The following is a 23908-nucleotide window of genomic DNA, read 5'->3' on the forward strand; positions in this document are numbered from 1 at the left end:
ATAAGAGCCATGTTGCAGTATGCAGAGTCTCTGTTTATCAGCAAGTGAATACGTTTGGCTATCCAGAACCCCTTGCTCAAAGACAATGGCTTGTCCGTGTGTCATCTTTCCCTACCTTGGAAGGTGTTTCCCTGGGCGGCTGGCTCCAAGCTTCCCCGGCCTCAAACAAATTCTTCTTGGAGGCCACAGGCTCAGTGGGGCTGGGCAGGTCCGTCAGAGCCTGCTGCCTGGCTGCCTTGGCTTCCATAGAGGACGTCTGGACACATGAGACATGACCGTTAACTCCCGTTTACTGTCTGGACTGAATTGGTCACACTGTGTTGTTACACAAGGCTAAAGAAAGAGCCTGCATAGCCGGTTCCTCTCTGTTCGGGGGCAGGCTTGGCCACTCCTGTGTTACGGTTAAAGATAAACTAAATAAAGGAGTAGCTTTAAATGTTGTAGGTCATACAGGGGATGAAAACTCAGAGGATGGAAGATGGCAGTAGATTAGTATAATACAGTACAGTGTTAACCAACTCTGGGAACTCCTAATGTGAGCTGTTGGAGGAACTGGAGCACTGGAGAAAACAGTAGTACAGTATAGTATAGTATAGTATAGTATAGTATAGTATTACATAGTACAGTATAGTATAGTATAGTATTACATAGTACAGTATAGTATAGTATAGTATAGTATTACATAGTACAGTATAGTAGCGTACAGTGTGGTCTAGTATAGCACAGTATAGTATAGTATAGTGCAGTACAGTATAGCACAGTATAGTATAGTGCAGTATAGAGTAGTATATTATAGTATAGTATGGCACAGTACAGTATAGTATAGTATGGTACAGTAGAGTAGAGTATAGTATATCATATTATATAGTATAGTACGTTAGAATAGAATATAGTATACCATAGCACATCATAGTGTAGTGTAGTATAGTACAGTATAGTGTAGTATATTACAGTGCGTTATAGTATATTACAGTAAAACACAGTAAAGTAATGTAAAGCATACCAAAGTACAGTAATGTATAGTATAGTACATTCAAGTATAGTAAAGTATTGTAAAGTATAGTAAGGTATAGCATAGTACAGTAAAGTATATTAAAGCATAATAAAGTATAGTAAGGTATAGCATAGTACAGTATAGTATTTTAAAGCATAGTACAGTTTTGTAAAGTATAGTAAGGTATAGTATTGAAAAGCATGGTAAGGTATAGTATAATATTGTAAAGTTTAGTAAGGTATAGTATTGAAAAGCATGGTAAGGTATAGTATAGTATAGGAACGTTTAGTAAGGTATAGTATTGAAAAGCATGGTAAGGTATAGTATAGTATAGGAAAGTTTAGTAAGGTATAGTATTGAAAAGCATGGTAAGGTATAGTATAGTATAGGAACGTTTAGTAAGGTATAGTATTGAAAAGCATGGTAAGGTATAGTATAGTATAGGAAAGTTTAGTAAGGTATAGTATTGAAAAGCATGGTAAGGTATAGTATAGTATAGGAAAGTTTAGTAAGGTATAGTATTGAAAAGCATGGTAAGGTATAGTATAGTATAGGAAAGTTTAGTAAGGTATAGTATTGAAAAGCATGGTAAGGTATAGTATAGTATAGGAAAGTTTAGTAAGGTATAGTATTGAAAAGCATGGTAAGGTATAGTATAGTATAGGAACGTTTAGTAAGGTATAGTATTGAAAAGCATGGTAAGGTATAGTACAGTATTGTAAAGTACAGCATAGTATACCTCTATGGCATGAGTGTACTGTTCCAGCCTGTTGTCGATCTTGGAGATGGGGATGGGAGGCTGGGTCTTCTTGATGCTGTTACTGTTTTAAAACAAGACATATTCCATGAACATCATTCTTTCATAGTACTCTGAGGTAGGGTTAGGGTTGATAGTACTCTGAGGTAGAGGTTGGGTTGATAGTACTCTGAGGTAGAGGTTGGGTTGATAGTACTCTGAGGTAGAGGTTGGGTTGATAGTACTCTGAGGTAGAGGTTGGGTTGATAGTACTCTGAGGTAGAGGTTAGGGTTGATAGTACTCTGAGGTAGGGTTAGGGTTAATAGTACTCTGAGGTAGAGGTTGGGTTGATAGTACTCTGAGGTAGAGGTTAGGGTTGATAGTACTCTGAGGTAGGGTTAGGGTTGATAGTACTCTGAGGTAGAGGTTGGGTTGATAGTACTCTGAGGTAGAGGTTGGGTTGATAGTACTCTGAGGTAGAGGTTAGGGTTGATAGTACTCTGAGGTAGGGTTAGGGTTGATAGTACTCTGAGGTAGGGTTAGGGTTGATAGTACTCTGAGGTAGGGTTAGGGTTGATAGTACTCTGAGGTAGGGTTAGGGTTGATAGTACTCTGAGGTAGAGGTTGGGTTGATAGTACTCTGAGGTAGAGGTTAGGGTTGATAGTACTCTGAGGTAGGGTTAGGGTTGATAGTACTCTGAGGTAGAGGTTGGGTTGATAGTACTCTGAGGTGGGGTTAGGGTTGATAGTACTCTGAGGTAGGGTTAGGATTGATAGTACCCTGAGGTAGGGTTAGGGTTAGGGTTGATAGTACTCTGAGGCAGGGTTAGGGTTGATAGTACTCTGAGGTAGGGTTAGGGTTGATAGTACTCTGAGGTAGAGGTTAGGGTTGATAGTACTCTGAGGTAGGGTTAGGGTTAGGGTTGATAGTACTCTGAGGTAGGGTTAGGGTTGATAGTACTCTGAGGTAGGGTTAGGGTTGATAGTACTCTGAGGTAGGGTTAGGGTTGATAGTACTCTGAGGTAGGGTTAGGGTTGATTGTACTCTGAGGTAGGGTTAGGGTTGATAGTACTCTGAAGTAGAGGTTGGGTTGATAGTACTCTGAGGTAGAGTTAGGGTTGATAGTAATCTGAGGTAGGGTTAGGGTTAGGGTTGATAGTACTCTGAGGTAGGGTTAGGGTTGATAGTACTCTGAGGTAGGGTTAGGGTTGATAGTACTCTGAGGTAGGGTTAGGGTTGATAGTACTCTGAGGTAGGGTTAGGGTTGATAGTACTCTGAGGTAGAGGTTAGGGTTGATAGTACTCTGAGGTAGAGGTTAGGGTTGATAGTACTCTGAGGTAGGGTTAGGGTTGATAGTACTCTGAGGTAGAGGTTGGGTTGATAGTACTCTGAGGTGGGGTTAGGGTTGATAGTACTCTGAGGTAGGGTTAGGATTGATAGTACCCTGAGGTAGGGTTAGGGTTAGGGTTGATAGTACTCTGAGGCAGGGTTAGGGTTGATAGTACTCTGAGGTAGGGTTAGGGTTGATAGTACTCTGAGGTAGAGGTTAGGGTTGATAGTACTCTGAGGTAGGGTTAGGGTTAGGGTTGATAGTACTCTGAGGTAGGGTTAGGGTTGATAGTACTCTGAGGTAGGGTTAGGGTTAGGGTTGATAGTACTCTGAGGTAGGGTTAGGGTTGATAGTACTCTGAGGTAGGGTTAGGGTTGATAGTACTCTGAGGTAGGGTTAGGGTTGATAGTACTCTGAGGTAGGGTTAGGGTTGATAGTACTCTGAGGTAGAGGTTAGGGTTGATAGTACTCTGAGGTAGAGGTTAGGGTTGATAGTACTCTGAGGTAGGGTTAGGGTTGATAGTACTCTGAGGTAGAGGTTGGGTTGATAGTACTCTGAGGTGGGGTTAGGGTTGATAGTACTCTGAGGTAGGGTTAGGATTGATAGTACCCTGAGGTAGGGTTAGGGTTAGGGTTGATAGTACTCTGAGGTAGGGTTAGGGTTGATAGTACTCTGAGGTAGGGTTAGGGTTAGGGTTGATAGTACTCTGAGGTAGAGGTTAGGGTTGATAGTACTCTGAGGTAGGGTTAGGGTTAGGGTTGATAGTACTCTGAGGTAGGTTTAGGGTTGATAGTACTCTGAGGTAGGGTTAGGGTTGATAGTACTCTGAGCTAGGGTTAGGGTTAGGGTTAGGGTTGATAGTACTCTGAGGTAGGGTTAGGGTTGATAGTACTCTGAGGTAGAGGTTAGGGTTGATAGTACTCTGAGGTAGAGGTTAGGGTTGATAGTACTCTGAGGTAGGGTTAGGGTTGATAGTACTCTGAGGTAGAGGTTAGGGTTGATAGTACTCTGAGGTAGGGTTAGGGTTGATAGTACCCTGAGGTAGGGTTAGGTTTGATAGTACTCTGAGGTAGGGTTAGGGTTGATAGTACTCTGAGGTAGGGTTAGGGTTGATAGTACTCTGAGGTAGGGTTAGGGTTGATAGTACTCTGAGGCAGGGTTAGGGTTAGGGTTGATAGTACTCTGAGGTAGGGTTAGGGTTGATAGTACTCTGAGGTAGGGTTAGGGTTGATAGTACTCTGAGGTAGGGTTAGGGTTGATAGTACTCTGAGGTAGGGTTAGGGTTGATAGTACTCTGAGGTAGAGGTTAGGGTTGATAGTACTCTGAGGTAGAGGTTAGGGTTGATAGTACTCTGAGGTAGGGTTAGGGTTGATAGTACTCTGAGGTAGAGGTTAGGGTTGATAGTACTCTGAGGTAGGGTTAGGGTTGATAGTACCCTGAGGTAGGGTTAGGTTTGATAGTACTCTGAGGTAGGGTTAGGGTTGATAGTACTCTGAGGTAGGGTTAGGGTTGATAGTACTCTGAGGTAGGGTTAGGGTTGATAGTACTCTGAGGCAGGGTTAGGGTTGATAGTACTCTGAGGTAGGGTTAGGGTTGATAGTACTCTGAGGTAGGGTTAGGGTTGATAGTACTCTGAGGTAGGGTTAGGGTTGATAGTACTCTGAGGTAGAGGTTAGGGTTGATAGTACTCTGAGGTAGGGTTAGGGTTGATAGTACTCTGAGGTAGGGTTAGGGTTGATAGTACTCTGAGGTAGGGTTAGGGTGGTATGTTTCATTGCTAAGTAAAGGTATAGCTCATTCTTAAGACATCTAATGAATCCACACTCCTTTGATGGCTATTTTGGGTATGGCGAAGGATTCCTGTGTGTCATAGTCTAAATAAAGTGATAGTAGTTATACTCCCTATGCTCTTCTTTCAAGTCAACCTGAAACCGTTTCAACACTTGTCAGACCCCAGGCCTCCTGCACGCCACAAGCATTACTCTTGCTTCAGGCATGTGTGGTTTAACCCAACCAGCTCCATTTACATTTGCTATAGCACAGGAGCTCACTGCCCAGCCAGAGGAGCAGGACATCTATAGTCTCAACAGGAGCTCACTGCCCAGCCAGAGGAGCAGGACATCTTTAGTCTCACCAGGAGCTCACTGCCCAGCCAGAAAAGCAGGACGTCTCTAGTCTCACCAGGAGCTCACTGCCCAGCCAGAAAAGCAGGACGTCTCTAGTCTCACCAGTAGCTCACTGCCCAACCCAAGGAGCAGGATGTCTCTAGTCTCACCAGGAGCTCACTGCCCAGCCAGAGGAGCAGGACATCTGACCAGGAGCTCACTGCCCAGCCAGAAAAGCAGGACGTCTCTAGTCTCACCAGGAGCTCACTGCCCAGCCAGAAAAGCAGGACGTCTCTAGTCTCACCAGGAGCTCACTGCCCAGCCAGAAAAGCAGGACGTCTCTAGTCTCACCAGGAGCTCACTGCCCAGCCAGAGGAGCAGGACGTCTCTAGTCTCACCAGGAGCTCACTGCCCAGCCAGAGGAGCAGGACGTCTCTAGTCTCACCAGGAGCTCACTGCCCAGCCAGAGGAGCAGGACGTCTCTAGTCTCACCAGGAGCTCACTGCCCAGCCAGAGGAGCAGGACGTCTCTAGTCTCACCAGGAGCTCACTGCCCAGCCAGAGGAGCAGGACATCTGACCAGGAGCTCACTGCCCAGCCAGAGGAGCAGGACGTCTCTAGTCTCACCAGGAGCTCACTGCCCAGCCAGAGGAGCAGGACGTCTCTAGTCTCACCAGGAGCTCACTGCCCAGCCAGAGGAGCAGGACGTCTCTAGTCTCACCAGGAGCTCACTGCCCAGCCAGAGGAGCAGGACGCCTCTAGTCTCACCAGGAGCTAACTGCCCAGCCAGAGGAGCAGGACGTCTCTAGTCTCACCAGGAGCTCACTGCCCAGCCAGAGGAGCAGGACGTCTCTAGTCTCACCAGGAGCTCACTGCCCAGCCAGAGGAGCAGGACGTCTCTAGTCTCACCAGGAGCTCACTGCCCAGCCAGAGGAGCAGGACATCTCTAGTCTCACCAGGAGCTCACTGCCCAGCCAGAGGAGCAGGACGTCTCTAGTCTCAACAGGAGCTCACTGCCCAGCCAGAGGAGCAGGACGTCTCTAGTCTCACCAGGAGCTCACTGCCCAGCCAGAGGAGCAGGACGCCTCTAGTCTCTTAGGATGTCTAACCGACTAGACCACATATCAACACAGACTATCCTCTAAACAGTGATCTCTTCCATCTGCTTTCATATAATATCTATAGACTATATCAGAGATCCTCTAAACAGTGATGTCTTCCACCTGCTCTAATATAATATCTATAGACTATATCAGAGATCCTCTAAACAGTGATGTCTTCCACCTGCTCTAATATAATATCTATAGACTATATCAGAGATCCTCTAAACAGTGATGTCTTCCACCTGCTCTAATATAATATCTATAGACTATATCAGAGATCCTCTAAACAGTGATGTCTTCCACCTGCTCTAATATAATTCCTATAGACTATATCAGAGATCCTCTAAACAGTGATCTGCTTTAATATAATATCTATAGACTATATCAGAGATCCTCTAAACAGTGATCTGCTTTAATATAATATCTATAGACTATATCAGAGATCCTCTAAACAATGATCTCTTCCATCTGCTTTAATATAATATCTATAGACTATATCAGAGATCCTCTAAACAGTGATCTGCTTTAATTTAATATCTATAGACTATATCAGAGATCCTCTAAACAGTGATCTGCTTTAATATAATATCTATAGACTATATCAGAGATCCTCTAAACAATGATCTGCTTTAATATAATATCTATAGACTATATCAGAGATCCTCTAAACAGTGATCTGCTTTAATATAATATCTATAGACTATATCAGAGATCCTCTAAACAGTGATCTGCTTTAATATAATATCTATAGACTATATCAGAGATCCTCTAAACAATGATCTGCTTTATTATAATATCTATAGACTATATCAGAGATCCTCTAAACAGTGATCTCTTCCATCTGCTTTAATATAATATCTATAGACTATATCAGAGATCCTCTAAACAGTGATCTGCTTTAATATAATATCTATAGACTATATCAGAGATCCTCTAAACAGTGATCTGCTTTAATATAATATCTATAGACTATATCAGAGATCCTCTAAACAGTGATCTGCTTTATTATAATATCTATAGACTATATCAGAGATCCTCTAAACAGTGATCTGCTTTAATATAATATCTATAGACTATATCAGAGATCCTCTAAACAGTGATCTGCTTTATTATAATATCTATAGACTATATCAGAGATCCTCTAAACAGTGATCTGCTTTATTATAATATCTATAGACTATATCAGAGATCCTCTAAACAGTGATCTGCTTTATTATAATATCTATAGACTATATCAGAGATCCTCTAAACAATGATCTCTTCCATCTGCTTTAATATAATATCTATAGACTATATCAGAGATCCTCTAAACAGTGATCTGCTTTATTATAATATCTATAGACTATATCAGAGATCCTCTAAACAATGATCTCTTCCATCTGCTTTAATATAATATCTATAGACTATATCAGAGATCCTCTAAACAGTGATGTCTTCCATCTGCTTTAATATAATATCTTCCTGTCCCTCTGATTTAGGCCAGATAAATGTGACACCGGAAAACTTTAAACTTTATTAGCAGTGACTTCTACCAACGCAGACAGATGCTTTGTGTCGAGGGTGTTTGGGTTACCATTAGTTACGATGATGTCATTGACTCTCTGATGATGAGTTCCATCATGTTCACATTTTATGAAAGGGGCTATTATCCTCACGCAATGTTTCCTCTTACAAGTGTGTGTGTGCGTGAGTGTGTGTGCCTGCGTGCATGTTTATGTATGTATGTGTGTGTGTGTGTGTGTCCTCTGACAGATGGGAAACAGAGAGGCAATAAAACACCGGCTCACCTGATGACTTCATCTCTTAAGGCCCTCAGACTCCTAGTTAATGCTATCCCTCAACATTCTCTGTCTTAAGGCCCTCAGACTCCTAGCTAATTCCTCTCTCCCTCACCATTCTCTGTCTTAAGGCTCTCAGACTCCTAGCTAATTCCTCTCTCCCTCAACATTCTCTGTCTTAAGGCCCTCAGACTCCTAGCTAATTCCTCTCTCCCTCACCATTCTCTGTCTTAAGGCTCTCAGACTCCTAGCTAATTCCTCTCTCCCTCAACATTCTCTGTCTTAAGGCCCTCAGACTCCTAGCTAATTCCTCTCTCCCTCACCATTCTCTGTCTTAAGGCCCTCAGACTCCTAGCTAATTCCTCTCTCCCTCACCATTCTCTGTCTTAAGGCCCTTAGACTCCTAGCTAATTCCTCTCTCCCTCACCATTCTCTGTCTTAAGGCCCTCAGACTCCTAGCTAATTCCTCTCTCCCTCACCATTCTCTGTCTTAAGGCTCTCAGACTCCTAGCTAATTCCTCTCTCCCTCAACATTATCTGTCTTAAGGCCCTCAGACTCCTAGCTAATTCCTCTCTCCCTCACCATTCTCTGTCTTAAGGCTCTCAGACTCCTAGCTAATTCCTCTCTCCCTCAACATTCTCTGTCTTAAGGCCCTCAGACTCCTAGCTAATTCCTCTCTCCCTCACCATTCTCTGTCTTAAGGCTCTCAGACTCCTAGCTAATTCCTCTCTCCCTCAACATTCTCTGTCTTAAGGCCCTCAGACTCCTAGCTAATTCCTCTCTCCCTCACCATTCTCTGTCTTAAGGCCCTCAGACTCCTAGCTAATTCCTCTCTCCCTCACCATTCTCTGTCTTAAGGCCCTTAGACTCCTAGCTAATTCCTCTCTCCCTCACCATTCTCTGTCTTAAGGCCCTCAGACTCCTAGCTAATTCCTCTCTCCCTCACCATTCTCTGTCTTAAGGCTCTCAGACTCCTAGCTAATTCCTCTCTCCCTCAACATTCTCTGTCTTAAGGCCCTCAGACTCCTAGCTAATTCCTCTCTCCCTCACCATTCTCTGTCTTAAGGCCCTCAGACTCCTAGCTAATTCCTCTCTCCCTCAACATTCTCTGTCTTAAGGCCCTCAGACTCCTAGCTAATTCCTCTCTCCCTCACCATTCTCTGTCTTAAGGCCCTCAGACTCCTAGCTAATTCCTCTCTCCCTCACCATTCTCTGTCTTAAGGCCCTTAGACTCCTAGCTAATTCCTCTCTCCCTCACCATTCTCTGTCTTAAGGCCCTCAGACTCCTAGCTAATTCCCCTCTCTCTCACTATTCTCTGTCTTAATAAGGCCCTCATACTCCTAGCTAATTCCCCTCTCTCTCACTATTCTCTGTCTTAATAAGGCCCTCAGACTCCTAGCTAATTCCCCTCTCTCTCACCATTCTCTGTCTTAAGGCCCTGAGACTCATAGCTAATGCTGTCCCTCACCATACTATCTCTATCTCACCATGAGGAGCATACCTGTTGCACCGGCTATACGAGTGTTAGAGTGTATCTATCTAACCACACGGCTGCTATAGGATCAGATGTCTAATGTATTCCACCACACGGCTGCTATAGGATCAGATAACTAATCTATCTCAGTGCGAGGCTCCTCTGTAAGCATATCGCCCATCTATCTTACCAACAGCCACCAAAGAAAACACATCTGGTTTGACTTAGTACACATAAATCATCACTGACAAAGAGAGAGTGAGAGAGAGAGAGAGAGAGAGACAGAGACAGAGACAGAGACAGAGACAGAGACAGAGACAGAGAGAAAGAGAGAGACAGAGACAGAGAGAGAGAGAGAGAGAGAGACAGAGAGAGAGAGACACAGAGAGAGAGAGAGAGAGAGAGAGAGAGAGAGCGAGAGAGAGAGAGACACAGAGAGAGAGAGAGAGAGAGAGAGACAGAGAGAGAGAGAGAGAGAGAGAGAGAGAGAGAGAGAGAGAGAGAGAGCGCCTGCAAAATCCCTGCTTTTCGATTTCTCTACTTCGCTATCTGTTTTTTTTCCCGCCAGAGCAAGTACTTAGTTATTTCACTTCAGATATTTTCACTCACCTTTTCTGCAGAGAGCGGTTCAGAGACTCAGTCCTCTCGTTGATCTGAGGAAGGGAACAAGGACACCGGGTTTGTATTGGGAGATAATATATCTGAAGCTACCTAGAATAACAGCTAACAACTTCAATCTACAGTAGCCCTACATTATCAATCTACTGTAGCCCTACATTATCAATCTACAGTAGCCCTACGTTATTTATCAACAGTCGCCCTACATTATCGATCTACAGTAACCTTACATTATCAATCTACAGTAGCCCTACCTTATCAATCTACAGTAGCCCTACATTATCAATCTACAGTAGCCCTACATTATCAATCTACAGTAGCCCTACGTTATTTATCAACAGTAGCCCTACATTATCGATCTACAGTAACCTTACATTATCAATCTACAGTAACCCTACATTATCAATCTACAGTAGCCCTACGTTATTTATCAACAGTAGCCCTACATTATCGATCTACAGTAACCCTACATTATCAATCTACAGTAGCCCTACGTTATTTATCAACAGTAGCCCTACATTATCGATCTACAGTAACCTTACATTATCAATCTACAGTAACCCTACATTATCAATCTACAGTAACCTTACATTATCAATAGAGAGTATTCCATCCAAAGAATTCCTTCTCGTTAAAGCATTTGTGGTTTATACTGTTATGACCTGATAAAAGTGTATAATACTGTCATGACCTGATAAAGGTACTGTCATGACCTGGTAAAGGTGTATAATACTGTCATGACCTGATAAAAGTGTATAATACTGGCATGACCTGATAAAGGTACTGTCATGACCTGTTAAAGGTGTATAACACTGTCATGACCTGTTAAAGGTGTATAATACTGTCATGACCTGTTAAAGGTGTATAATACTGTCATGACCTGATAAAGGTGTATAATACTGTCATGACCTGTTAAAGGTATATAATACTGTCATGACCTGATAAAGGTGTATAATACTGTCATGACCTGTTAAAGGTGTATAATACTGTCATGACCTGATAAAGGTACTGTCATGACCTGATAAAGGTACTGTCATGACCTGATAAAGGTATATAATACTGTCATGACCTGATAAAGGTGTATAATACTGTCATGACCTGTTAAAGGTGCTGTCATGAACTGATAAAGGTGTATAATACTGTCATGACCTGATAAAGGTGCTGTCATGACCTGGTAAAGGTGCTGTCATGACCTGATAAAGGTGTATAATACTGTAATGACCTGTTAAAGGTGCTGTCATGACCTGATAAAGGTACTGTCATGACCTGATAAAGGTGTATAATACTGTCATGACCTGTTAAAGGTATATAATACTGTCATGACCTGGTAAAGGTACTGTCATGACCTGATAAAGGTATATAATACTGTCATGACCTGGTAAAGGTACTGTCATGACCTGATAAAGGTGTATAATACTGTCATGACCTGTTAAAGGTGTATAATACTGTCATGACCTGGTAAAGGTATATAATACTGTCATGACCTGATAAAGGTACTGTCATGACCTGTTAAAGGTATATACTACTGTCATGACCTGTTAAAGGTATATAATACTGTCATGACCTGATAAAGGTACTGTCATGACCTGATAAAGGTGTATAATACTGTCATGACCTGTTAAAGGTATGTAATACTGTCATGACCTGATAAAGGTACTGTCATGACCTGATAAAGGTGTATAATACTGTCATGACCTGTTAAAGGTATATAATACTGTCATGACCTGATAAAGGTACTGTCATGACCTGATAAAGGTACTGTCATGACCTGATAAAGGTGTATAATACTGTCATGACCTGGTAAAGGTACTGTCATGACCTGATAAAGGTACTGTCATGACCTGTTAAAGGTGTATAATACTGGCATGATCTGATAAAGGTGTATAATACTGTCATGACCTGTTAAAGGTATATAATACTGTCATGACCTGATAAAGGTAATGTCATGACCTGATAAAGGTACTGTCATGACCTGTTAAAGGTGTATAATACTGTCATGACCTGTTAAAGGTACTGTCATGACTTGATAAAGGTGTATAATACTGTTATGACCTGTTAAAGATACTGTCATGACTTGATAAAGGTGTATAATACTGGCATGACCTGATAAAGGTGTATAGTACTGTCATGACCTGGTAAAGGTACTGTCATGACCTGGTAAAGGTGTATAATACTGTCATGACCTGTTAAATGTGTATAATACTGTCATGACCTGATAAAGGTGTATAATACTGGCATGACCTGATAAAGGTGTATAATACTGTCATGACCTGGTAAAGGTAATGTCATGACCTGGTAAAGGTGTATAGTACTGTCATGACCTGTTAAAGGTACTGTCATGACCTGGTAAAGGTACTGTCATGACCTGATATAGGTGTATAGTACTGTCATGACCTGTTAAAGGTGTATAATACTGTCATGACCTGTTATAGGTGTATAATACTGTCATAACCTGGTAAAGGTGTATAATACTGTCATGACCTGATAAAGGTATATAATACTGCCATGACCTGTTAAATGTGTATAGTACTGTCATGACCTGTTAAAGGTGTATAATACTGTCATGACCTGATAAAGGTATATAATACTGTCATGACCTGTTAAAGGTGTATAGTACTGTCATGACCTGTTATAGGTGTATAATACTGTCATGACCTGGTAAAGGTACTGTCATGACCTGTTATAGGTGTATAATACTGTCATGACCTGGTAAAGGTACTGTCATGACCTGTTATAGGTGTATAATACTGTCATGACCTGGTAAAGGTATATAATACTGTCATGACCTGTTAAAGGTGTATAATACTGTCATGACCTGTTATAGGTGTATAATACTGTCATGACCTGTTATAGGTGTATAATACTGTCATGACCTGGTAAAGGTATATAATACTGTCATGACCTGTTAAAGGTATATAATACTGTCATGACCTGATAAAGGTATATAATACTGTCATGACCTGTTAAAGGTATATAATACTGTCATGACCTGATAAAGGTATATAATACTGTCATGACCTGTTAAAGGTGTATAGTACTGTCATGACCTGTTATAGGTGTATAATACTGTCATGACTTGGTAAAGGTGTATAGTACTGTCATGACCTGTTATAGGTGTATAATACTGTCATGACTTGGTAAAGGTGTATAGTACTGTCATGACCTGTTATAGGTGTATAATACTGTCATGACTTGGTAAAGGTGTATAGTACTGTCATGACCTGTTATAGGTGTATAATACTGTCATGACTTGGTAAAGGTGTATAGTACTGTCATGACCTGTTATAGGTGTATAATACTGTCATGACTTGGTAAAGGTACTGTCATGACCTGATAAAGGTATATAATACTGTCATGACCTGATAAAGGTGTATAATACTGTCATGACCTGTTAAAGGTGCTGTCATGAACTGATAAAGGTGTATAATACTGTCATGACCTGATAAAGGTGCTGTCATGACCTGGTAAAGGTGCTGTCATGACCTGATAAAGGTGTATAATACTGTAATGACCTGTTAAAGGTGCTGTCATGACCTGATAAAGGTACTGTCATGACCTGATAAAGGTGTATAATACTGTCATGACCTGTTAAAGGTATATAATACTGTCATGACCTGGTAAAGGTACTGTCATGACCTGATAAAGGTATATAATACTGTCATGACCTGGTAAAGGTACTGTCATGACCTGATAAAGGTGTATAATACTGTCATGACCTGTTAAAGGTGTATAATACTGTCATGACCTGGTAAAGGTATATAATACTGTCATGACCTGATAAAGGTACTGTCATGACCTGTTAAAGGTATATACTACTGTCATGACCTGTTAAAGGTATATAATACTGTCATGACCTGATAAAGGTACTGTCATGACCTGATAAAGGTGTATAATACTGTCATGACCTGTTAAAGGTATGTAATACTGTCATGACCTGATAAAGGTACTGTCATGACCTGATAAAGGTGTATAATACTGTCATGACCTGTTAAAGGTATATAATACTGTCATGACCTGATAAAGGTACTGTCATGACCTGATAAAGGTACTGTCATGACCTGATAAAGGTGTATAATACTGTCATGACCTGGTAAAGGTACTGTCATGACCTGATAAAGGTACTGTCATGACCTGTTAAAGGTGTATAATACTGGCATGATCTGATAAAGGTGTATAATACTGTCATGACCTGTTAAAGGTATATAATACTGTCATGACCTGATAAAGGTAATGTCATGACCTGATAAAGGTACTGTCATGACCTGTTAAAGGTGTATAATACTGTCATGACCTGTTAAAGGTACTGTCATGACTTGATAAAGGTGTATAATACTGTTATGACCTGTTAAAGATACTGTCATGACTTGATAAAGGTGTATAATACTGGCATGACCTGATAAAGGTGTATAGTACTGTCATGACCTGGTAAAGGTACTGTCATGACCTGGTAAAGGTGTATAATACTGTCATGACCTGTTAAATGTGTATAATACTGTCATGACCTGATAAAGGTGTATAATACTGGCATGACCTGATAAAGGTGTATAATACTGTCATGACCTGGTAAAGGTAATGTCATGACCTGGTAAAGGTGTATAGTACTGTCATGACCTGTTAAAGGTACTGTCATGACCTGGTAAAGGTACTGTCATGACCTGATATAGGTGTATAGTACTGTCATGACCTGTTAAAGGTGTATAATACTGTCATGACCTGTTATAGGTGTATAATACTGTCATAACCTGGTAAAGGTGTATAATACTGTCATGACCTGATAAAGGTATATAATACTGCCATGACCTGTTAAATGTGTATAGTACTGTCATGACCTGTTAAAGGTGTATAATACTGTCATGACCTGATAAAGGTATATAATACTGTCATGACCTGTTAAAGGTGTATAGTACTGTCATGACCTGTTATAGGTGTATAATACTGTCATGACCTGGTAAAGGTACTGTCATGACCTGTTATAGGTGTATAATACTGTCATGACCTGGTAAAGGTACTGTCATGACCTGTTATAGGTGTATAATACTGTCATGACCTGGTAAAGGTATATAATACTGTCATGACCTGTTAAAGGTGTATAATACTGTCATGACCTGTTATAGGTGTATAATACTGTCATGACCTGTTATAGGTGTATAATACTGTCATGACCTGGTAAAGGTATATAATACTGTCATGACCTGTTAAAGGTATATAATACTGTCATGACCTGATAAAGGTATATAATACTGTCATGACCTGTTAAAGGTATATAATACTGTCATGACCTGATAAAGGTATATAATACTGTCATGACCTGTTAAAGGTGTATAGTACTGTCATGACCTGTTATAGGTGTATAATACTGTCATGACTTGGTAAAGGTGTATAGTACTGTCATGACCTGTTATAGGTGTATAATACTGTCATGACTTGGTAAAGGTGTATAGTACTGTCATGACCTGTTATAGGTGTATAATACTGTCATGACTTGGTAAAGGTACTGTCATGACCTGTTATAGGTGTATAATACTGTCATGACCTGATAAAGGTATATAATACTGTCATGACCTGTTAAAGGTATATAATACTGTCATGACCTGATAAAGGTATATAATACTGTCATGACCTGTTAAAGGTGTATAGTACTGTCATGACCTGTTATAGGTGTATAATACTGTCATGACCTGTTATAGGTGTATAATACTGTCATGACCTGTTATAGGTGTATAATACTGTCATGACCTGTTATAGGTGTATAATACTGTCATGACCTGTTATAGGTGTATAATACTGTCATGACCTGTTATAGGTGTATAATACTGTCATGACCTGTTATAGGTGTATAATACTGTCATGACCTGTTATAGGTGTATAATACTGTCATGACCTGTTATAGGTGTATAATACTGTCATGACCTGTTATAGGTGTATAATACTGTCATGACCTGTTATAGGTGTATAATACTGTCATGACCTGTTATAGGTGTATAATACTGTCATGACCTGTTATAGGTGTATAATACTGTCATGACCTGTTATAGGTGTATAATACTGTCATGACCTGTTATAGGTGTATAATACTGTCATGACCTGGTAAAGGTGTATAGTACTGTCATGACCTGGTAAAGGTGTATAGTACTGTCATGACCTGTTATAGGTGTATAATACTGTCATGACCTGTTAAAGGTGTATGTAGGGGCCACACAGTAAGTTGAAAGGAACAATCTTCCCCTTGAAGTTGTCAACATATTATCCATCAGCATGGCTCATAATAAGGACACCTTCCTGTTGATGATGTAGCAACAATGGCTCAGAAGGTCTTTGGAGGGAAGGTGAAACAGGAACGCTTGGTCGCGGATCTGTTTGGATTGTCTTGCCAACCCATATGGTCATTGATGCATGACAATGTCTATATTTGGCAAGACAGCACCAACAGATCTGGGACCAGGCTAGAAACAAGAGCTGAGTTTGTATGAAGCGCAGAATGACATAAAAAAAAAATGACAGACAGCTGACAAGTGGTGTCACGTTACGATCACACGGAACACAACAGAAGGGAAACCTTTGTGTCACAGTTAACCCCGTGGTGACCTTTAACCTGGAATGACCCCTGCATGGGGTCAACGTTCCAGAACAGAATCATTCTGTGTTCTGTTATATTATGTTTCCCCCCCTTCAGATTCAGATTCACTCTTGTATTTCATTTGAAGTAAAAATCGAACCGGATCTCTGTTGTAATGCATCGTATACAACAACAAATATCATGCTTGTGATTCCTTGACATTTATTAGAAATATTTCCTTTCGTTTTAGTTATAAAAGCAAACAGGGAACAGAATCTAACAAGGGGGGACTCAATCTAACACGGGGGGGATAGAATCTAACCCGGGGGGACAACAGAATCTAACACGGGGGGGACAGAATCTAACACGGGGGATAGAATCTAACCCGGGGGACAACAGAATCTAACACGGGGGGATAGAATCTAACCCGGGGGTACAACAGAATCTAACACGGGGGGGACAAAATCTAACACGGGGGGACGACAGAATCGAACACGGGGGGATATAATCTAACCCGGGGGGACAACAGAATCTAACACGGGGGGGACAGAATCTAACACGGGGGGACGACAGAATCGAACACGGGGGGGGGACAGAATCTAACAAGGGGGGGACAGAATCTAACAGGGGGGGAAATCTAACACAGGGGGGGACAGAATCTAACACGGGGGGGAACAGAATCTAACACGGGAGGGACAGAATCTAACACGGGGGGGACAGAATCTAACACGGGGGGAAACAGAATCTAACAGGGGGGGAAACAGAATCTAACAGGGAGGGGCAGAATCTAACAGGGGGGAGTGAACAGAATCTAACAAGGGGGGGACCAGAATCTAACAGGGGGGGGGGACAGACTCTAACAGGGGGGGAAACAGAATCTAACAGGGGGGGAACAGAATCTAACAGGGGGGGCAGAATCTAACACGGGGGGACAGAATCTAACACGGGGGGGACAGAATCTAACACGGGGGGGGACAGAATCTAACACGGGGGGAACAGAATCTAACACGGGGGGGACAGAATCTAACACGAGGGGGGTCAGAATCTAACGCGGGGGGGGTCAGAATCTAACACGGGGGAGGGGGACAGAATCTAACACAGGGGGGACAGAATCTAACACAGGGGGGGACAGAATCTAACACGGGGGGAACAGAATCTAACACGGGGGGAACAGAATCTAACACGGGGGGAACAGAATCTAACACGGGGGGAACAGAATGTAACACGGGGGGAACAGAATCTAACAGGGGGGGGACAGAATCTAACACGGGGGGGACAGAATCTAAAACAACAACAGAATAGTTTTGATTTGGATTAAATGTTCTGAAATACGTTTGTCCTCTGGAACCCTGGGTCTCCAAGGGGAAACTCACCGTGCAGGTATTCTCAGACGTCATCCTCTCCTCGGTGTCATTCTGGAAGGACACACATCACAGGGAAGCACATTGATGACAGGAAAGACACAAGCCAACGCCACGGCCGCAGACAGTTTCTTTCAGATGACTTTTACACTGCTAACGGCGTGCCAAGAAACACGATACTATATAAGGTCATTCATCTGATAGATACGTACAGTGAGAGGAACACTTTTACACTGCTAACGGCGTGCCAAGAAACACGATAATATATAAGGTCATTCATCTGATAGATACGTACAGTGAGAGGAACACTTTTACACTGCTAACGGCGTGCCAAGAAACACAATACTATATAAGGTCATTCATCTGATAGATACGTACAGTGAGAGGAACACTTTTACACTGCTAACGGCGTGCCAAGAAACACAATAATATATAAGGTCATTCATCTGATAGATACGTACAGTAAGAGGAACACTTTTACACTGCTAACGGCGTGCCAAGAAACACGATAATATATAAGGTCATTCATCTGATAGATACGTACAGTGAGAGGAACACTTTTACACTGCTAACGACGTGCCAAGAAACACGATAATATATAAGGTCATTCATCTGATAGATACGTACAGTGAGAGGAACACTTTTACACTGCTAACGGCGTGCCAAGAAACACGATAATATATAAGGTCATTCATCTGATAGATACGTACAGTAAGAGGAACACTTTTACACTGCTAACGGCGTGCCAAGAAACACGATAATATATAAGGTCATTCATCTGATAGATACGTACAGTGAGAGGAACACTTTTACACTGCTAACGACGTGCCAAGAAACACGATACTATATAAGGTCATTCATCTGATAGATACGTACAGTGAGAGGAACACTTTTACACTGCTAACGACGTGCCAAGAAACACGATAATATATAAGGTCGTTCATCTGATAGATACGTACAGTGAGAGGAACACTTTTACACTGCTAACGACGTGCCAAGAAACACGATAATATACAAGGTCATTCATCTGATAGATACGTACAGTGAGAGGAACACTTTTCCACGGTCGAAAAGGTTTATTTTCCTAGTAGTTTGGCTAATAATCTTTGTGTTTTTTCCGATTGATTTTAGAGGAAAATATATTTGTTTGTAAAAAAAAATCACTGAACCTTTATTTAACTAAGCAAGTCAGTTAAGAATAAATTCTTATTTACAATGACGGCCTACACCGGCCAAACTTGGACGACGCTGGGCCAATTGTGCGCCGCCCTGTGGGACTCCCAATCACGACCTGTTGTGATACAGCCTGGAATCAAACCAGGGTGTCTGTAGTGACGCCTCAAGCACTGAGATGCAGTGTTTTAGACCACAGCTCCACTCCTACTTGTAATAGGAGTATTACTAGTGTTTTACTGGTTTAACAGAAGCACAGAAAACATTGGATTGAGTGAGTCACTTCATTGGTTATGACTCAACAGTTGGCACATTAGCAAGGTTGCTATTGAGCAATGCAAACGTCTGTTACATCCTATTTAGCTGTGAGCCAAAAAAGAAAGTTGGGTGCTTTCCCATAAAGACATGAATTTACCCATGAAGACATGAATTAACCCATGAAGACATGAATTTACCCATGAAGACATGAATTAACCCATGAAGACATGAATTAACCCATGAAGACATGAATTAACCCATGCCGGTCCGTGAAGTGTTGGAGTGTTTAAGGAAAGCTGACCACATGCAGCTACACACAGAGCACCACACAACATCTGTGTCCCCAATGGCACCCTATTCTTGGCACCCTATGGGTCCTGGTCAACGGTAGTGTACTATAAAAGGAATAGGGTTCCATTTGGAAGGTACACAAAGGCTCTGTTCCAGTATCCATAGTAACATAGTTCTTAGAATAAAGCAGAGTATTGGGGGCGTGGATTCTAAGAGGTAGACTAGAATGGACGTTAGAACACAGCCTAAAACTCTCTAAATGCTTTCAACACAGGAAGCGTGAAAAACACACAAAAAGCATCAAGGTGAGGAAATATAGGATGATGTGTCAACATGACATGCAAGAGGTGGAGAGGCGGTGTGGGGGTGTGATGACACCAAGTGAGAGAAGAAAAATGTAGAGAAGTGATCCTGTAGTCAACATTGTCTTTTGTGTTTCTACGATAAGATTGAGAAAACAAACTGTTTTGCTCATCAAAGAGTTGATTTTGAAAGTATTTTACATTTAGTAGTTAGTAAAAAAAAAAAGTGTCTTCAGACTAGAAGGTTTGTTTTCAAATCTGTCACGGTTCATTTCTGTCTGAGAAGGGAGTGTTGAAAACAAGTCAAGAAACGGAACCCAAAGGAAGCCAGTGTGAATAGTCATACTGACATCAGACTCTAAGTAGAGACTCATGTTACCTGTCATACCACCACAGACCATACAGGACTCTCACTTCACATCACAGAGCCAACACAGTTATATCCATCCACACACTGCACTTACAGACAGTCGACAACTTACTGGGTAAAACAGAAGGAGGAGTTTCTGGTAGGATGGCATGAAGCATGGAAACAGAACACAGTGGCAGACATGCTACATCAAGCACTGTGTAACACTGTGTGAGTCGGCATGGCAGACATGCTACATCAAGCACTGTGTAATACTGTGTGAGTCGGCATGGCAGACATGGCAGACATGCTACATCATGCTACATCATGTTAACAGAAAGGGGACAAATATGCTGTGAAATACATCCTATGATGTTTCCTACATCCTGTATATTAAGAAATCCATTGAAACCTTTTTGGTTCTAATAAAAATCATTTTCTCTACAACTGTGGGCATGTGGTTAGGTGATAGGGGAATGACAAGGTGATGTGTATGGTGGTAAATTATATGGGACATCAGAAGTATCTTGAAGTTATGTGATTGATTGATTAATTGATACCGGGACATCAGAAGTATCTTGAAGTTATGTGATTGATTTGATTGATTGATAGATTGATAGATAGATAGATAGATAGATAGATAGATAGATAGATAGATAGATAGATAGATAGATAGATAGATAGATAGATAGATAGATAGATAGATAGATAGATAGATAGATAGATAGATAGATAGATAGATACCGGGACATCAGTAGTACCTTGAAGTTATGTGATTGATTGATTGATTGATAGATTGATAGATAGATACCGGGACATCAGTAGTACCTTGAAGTTATGTGATTGATTGATTGATTGATAGATTGATAGATAGATACAGGGACATCAGTAGTACCTTGAAGTTATGTGATTGATTTGATTGATTGATAGATTGATAGATAGATACCGGGACATCAGTAGTACCTTGAAGGTGGGGCTCATGGGACTGAAGGGGCTGAAGGACTCGTCTCCCTCAATGCTGGAAATACTGAGGTTCTTCATCCTTCTCTCTGAAGCCGCCATCCTCCTACTCTCTATCCCGTCTTTCACCCTCTTCCTCTCCTCCTGCAGACGGAGAAATTACATTAGAACAACACACCCCTATTCTTCTCCTCCTGTAGACAGAGAAATTACATTAGAACAACACACTCCTCTTCTTCTCCTCCTGCAGACGGAGAAATTACATTAGAACAACACACATACACATACAGTGGGGTAAACAAGTATTTAGTCAGCCACCAATTGTGCAGGTTCTCCCACTTAAAAAGATGAGAGAGGCCTGTAATTTTCATCATAGGTACACTTCAACTATGACAGACAAAAAGAGAATTAAAAAAATCCAGAAAATCACATTGTAGGATTTTTAATGAATTTATTTGCAAATTATGGTGGAAAATAAGTATTTGGTCACCTACAAACAAGCAAGATATCTGGCTCTCACAGACCTGTAACTTCTTCTTAAGAGGCTCCTCTGTTCTCCACTCGTTACCTGTATTAATGGCACCTGTTTGAACATGTTATCAGTATAAAAGACACCTGTCCACAACCTCAAACAGTCACACTCCAAACTCCACTATGGCCAAGACCAAAGAGCTGTCAAAGGACACCAGAAACAAAATTGTAGACCTGCACCAGGCTGGGAAGACTGAATCTGCAATAGGTAAGCAGCTTTGTTTGAAAAAATCAACTGTGGGAGCAATTATTAGGAAATGGAAGACATACAAGACCACTGATAATCTCCCTCGATCTGGGGCTCCACGCAAGATCTCACCCCGTGGGGTCAAAATGATCACAAGAACGGTGAGCAAAAATCCCAGAACCACACGGGGGGACCTAGTGAATGACCTGCAGAGAGCTGGGATCAAAGTAACAAAGCCTTCCATCAGTAACACACTACGCCGCCAGGGACTCAAATCCTGCAGTGCCAGACGTGTCCCCCTGCTTAAGCCAGTACAGGTCCAGGCCCGTCTGAAGTTTGCTAGAGAGCATTTGGATGATCCAGAAGAAGATTGGGAGAATGTCATATGGTCAGATGAAACCAAAATATAACTTTTTGGTAAAAACTCAACTCGTCGTGTTTGGAGGACAAAGAATGTTGAGTTGCATCCAAAGAACACCATACCTACTGTGAAGCATGGGGGTGGAAACATCATGCTTTGGGGCTGTTTTTCTGCAAAGGGACCAGGACGACTGATCCGTGTAAAGGAAAGAATAAATGGGGCCATGTATCGTGAGATTTTGAGTGAAAACCTCCTTCCATCAGCAAGGGCATTGAAGATGAAACGTGGCTGGGTCTTTCAGCATGACAATCATCCCAAACACACCGCCGGCAACGAAGGAGTGGCTTCATAAGAAGCATTTCAAGGTCCTGGAGTGGCCTAGCCAGTCTCCAGATCTCAACCTCATAGAAAATCTTTGGAGGGAGTTGAAAGTCCGTGTTGCCCAGCAACAGCCCCAAAACATCACTGCTCTAGAGGAGATCTGCATGGAGGAATGGGCCAAAATACCAGCAACAGTGTGTGAAAACCTTGTGAAGACTTACAGAAAACGTTTGACCTCTGTCATTGCCAACAAAGGGTACATAACAAAGTATTGAGATAAACTTTTGTTATTGACCAAATACTTATTTTCCACCATAATTTGCAAATAAATTCATTAAAAATCCTACAATGTGATTTTCTGTCATAGTTGAAGTGTACCTATGATGAAAATTACAGGCCTCTCTCATCTTTTTAAGTGGGAGAACTTGCACAATTGGTGGCTGACTAAATGTTTTTTTGCCCCTCTGTACATGAGCCTGAACTGACCTCTGTCGTGCATGTTGTGCATTATAATGCATTATAACGCATTATGTCAGAGCTCACAAGGTGTTAGAAAAGTGCTAACAATGCATTATGAAGAGGGTGTTCATAGGAAGTGTTACCAACATGCAGCGACATGCATATACACACACACAGATAGTGTACATACCAGTCTCAGAGTAGTAGTGCTGGTCTAGGATCTGACCCCCCTGTTCATTCATTATAACGGACCCAGGTCTCACCTCCTCCTGCTCCTGTCTGTGCTGCTCCTCTTTCTCTCTCTGGTGCTCCTCCTCCTCCCTGGCTCTGCGTTTCTCCTCTCTCCTGCGGTTCAACTCCTCCATCTCCTCCTGGTCCTCCTGCTGTCTCTGTCTCAGCTGTTCCAGGGTGCCCTGTCCCTGGCCTGGTGTCTTCTCTGTCTCCAGCTGCCCCCCGGGAACCTCTCCATCCACCTCCTCCTGTCTCTGCCCTCCCAAGCTGCCACTACGACTAGAGGAGAGGAGAGGAGAGGAGAGGAGAGGAGAGGAGAGGAGAGGAGAGGAGAGGAGAGGAGAGGAGAGGAGAGGAGAGGAGAGGAGAGGAGAGGAGTGGAGAGGAGAGAGGATGAAAGTAAAGTCCAAAGTTAGAGGACAGG

General features: G+C 41.9%; 1 protein-coding gene across 5 annotated transcripts in view; it reads right to left on the minus strand.

The window, feature by feature from the left end:
* LOC118944524 (non-muscle caldesmon-like) overlaps window positions 1-23908 on the minus strand; it is a 73024-nt gene that overhangs the window by 18058 nt on the left and 31058 nt on the right. For 3 of the 5 annotated variants that reach the window (XM_036964361.1, XM_036964359.1, XM_036964363.1), the window contains 6 exons: window positions 23517-23763; window positions 21398-21538; window positions 18074-18115; window positions 10136-10179; window positions 1734-1815; window positions 116-256 (listed from right to left, as the gene is read on the minus strand). In XM_036964361.1, coding sequence (XP_036820256.1) covers window positions 116-256; window positions 1734-1815; window positions 10136-10179; window positions 18074-18115; window positions 21398-21538; window positions 23517-23763 — 697 coding nt within the window. The remainder of the gene's footprint in view (window positions 1-115; window positions 257-1733; window positions 1816-10135; window positions 10180-18073; window positions 18116-21397; window positions 21539-23516; window positions 23764-23908) is intronic. The other 2 variants (XM_036964362.1, XM_036964360.1) reach the window with 1 other exon arrangement.

Source organism: Oncorhynchus mykiss, chromosome 26, assembly GCF_013265735.2.
Source record: "Oncorhynchus mykiss isolate Arlee chromosome 26, USDA_OmykA_1.1, whole genome shotgun sequence".
Taxonomy (NCBI): domain Eukaryota; kingdom Metazoa; phylum Chordata; class Actinopteri; order Salmoniformes; family Salmonidae; genus Oncorhynchus; species Oncorhynchus mykiss.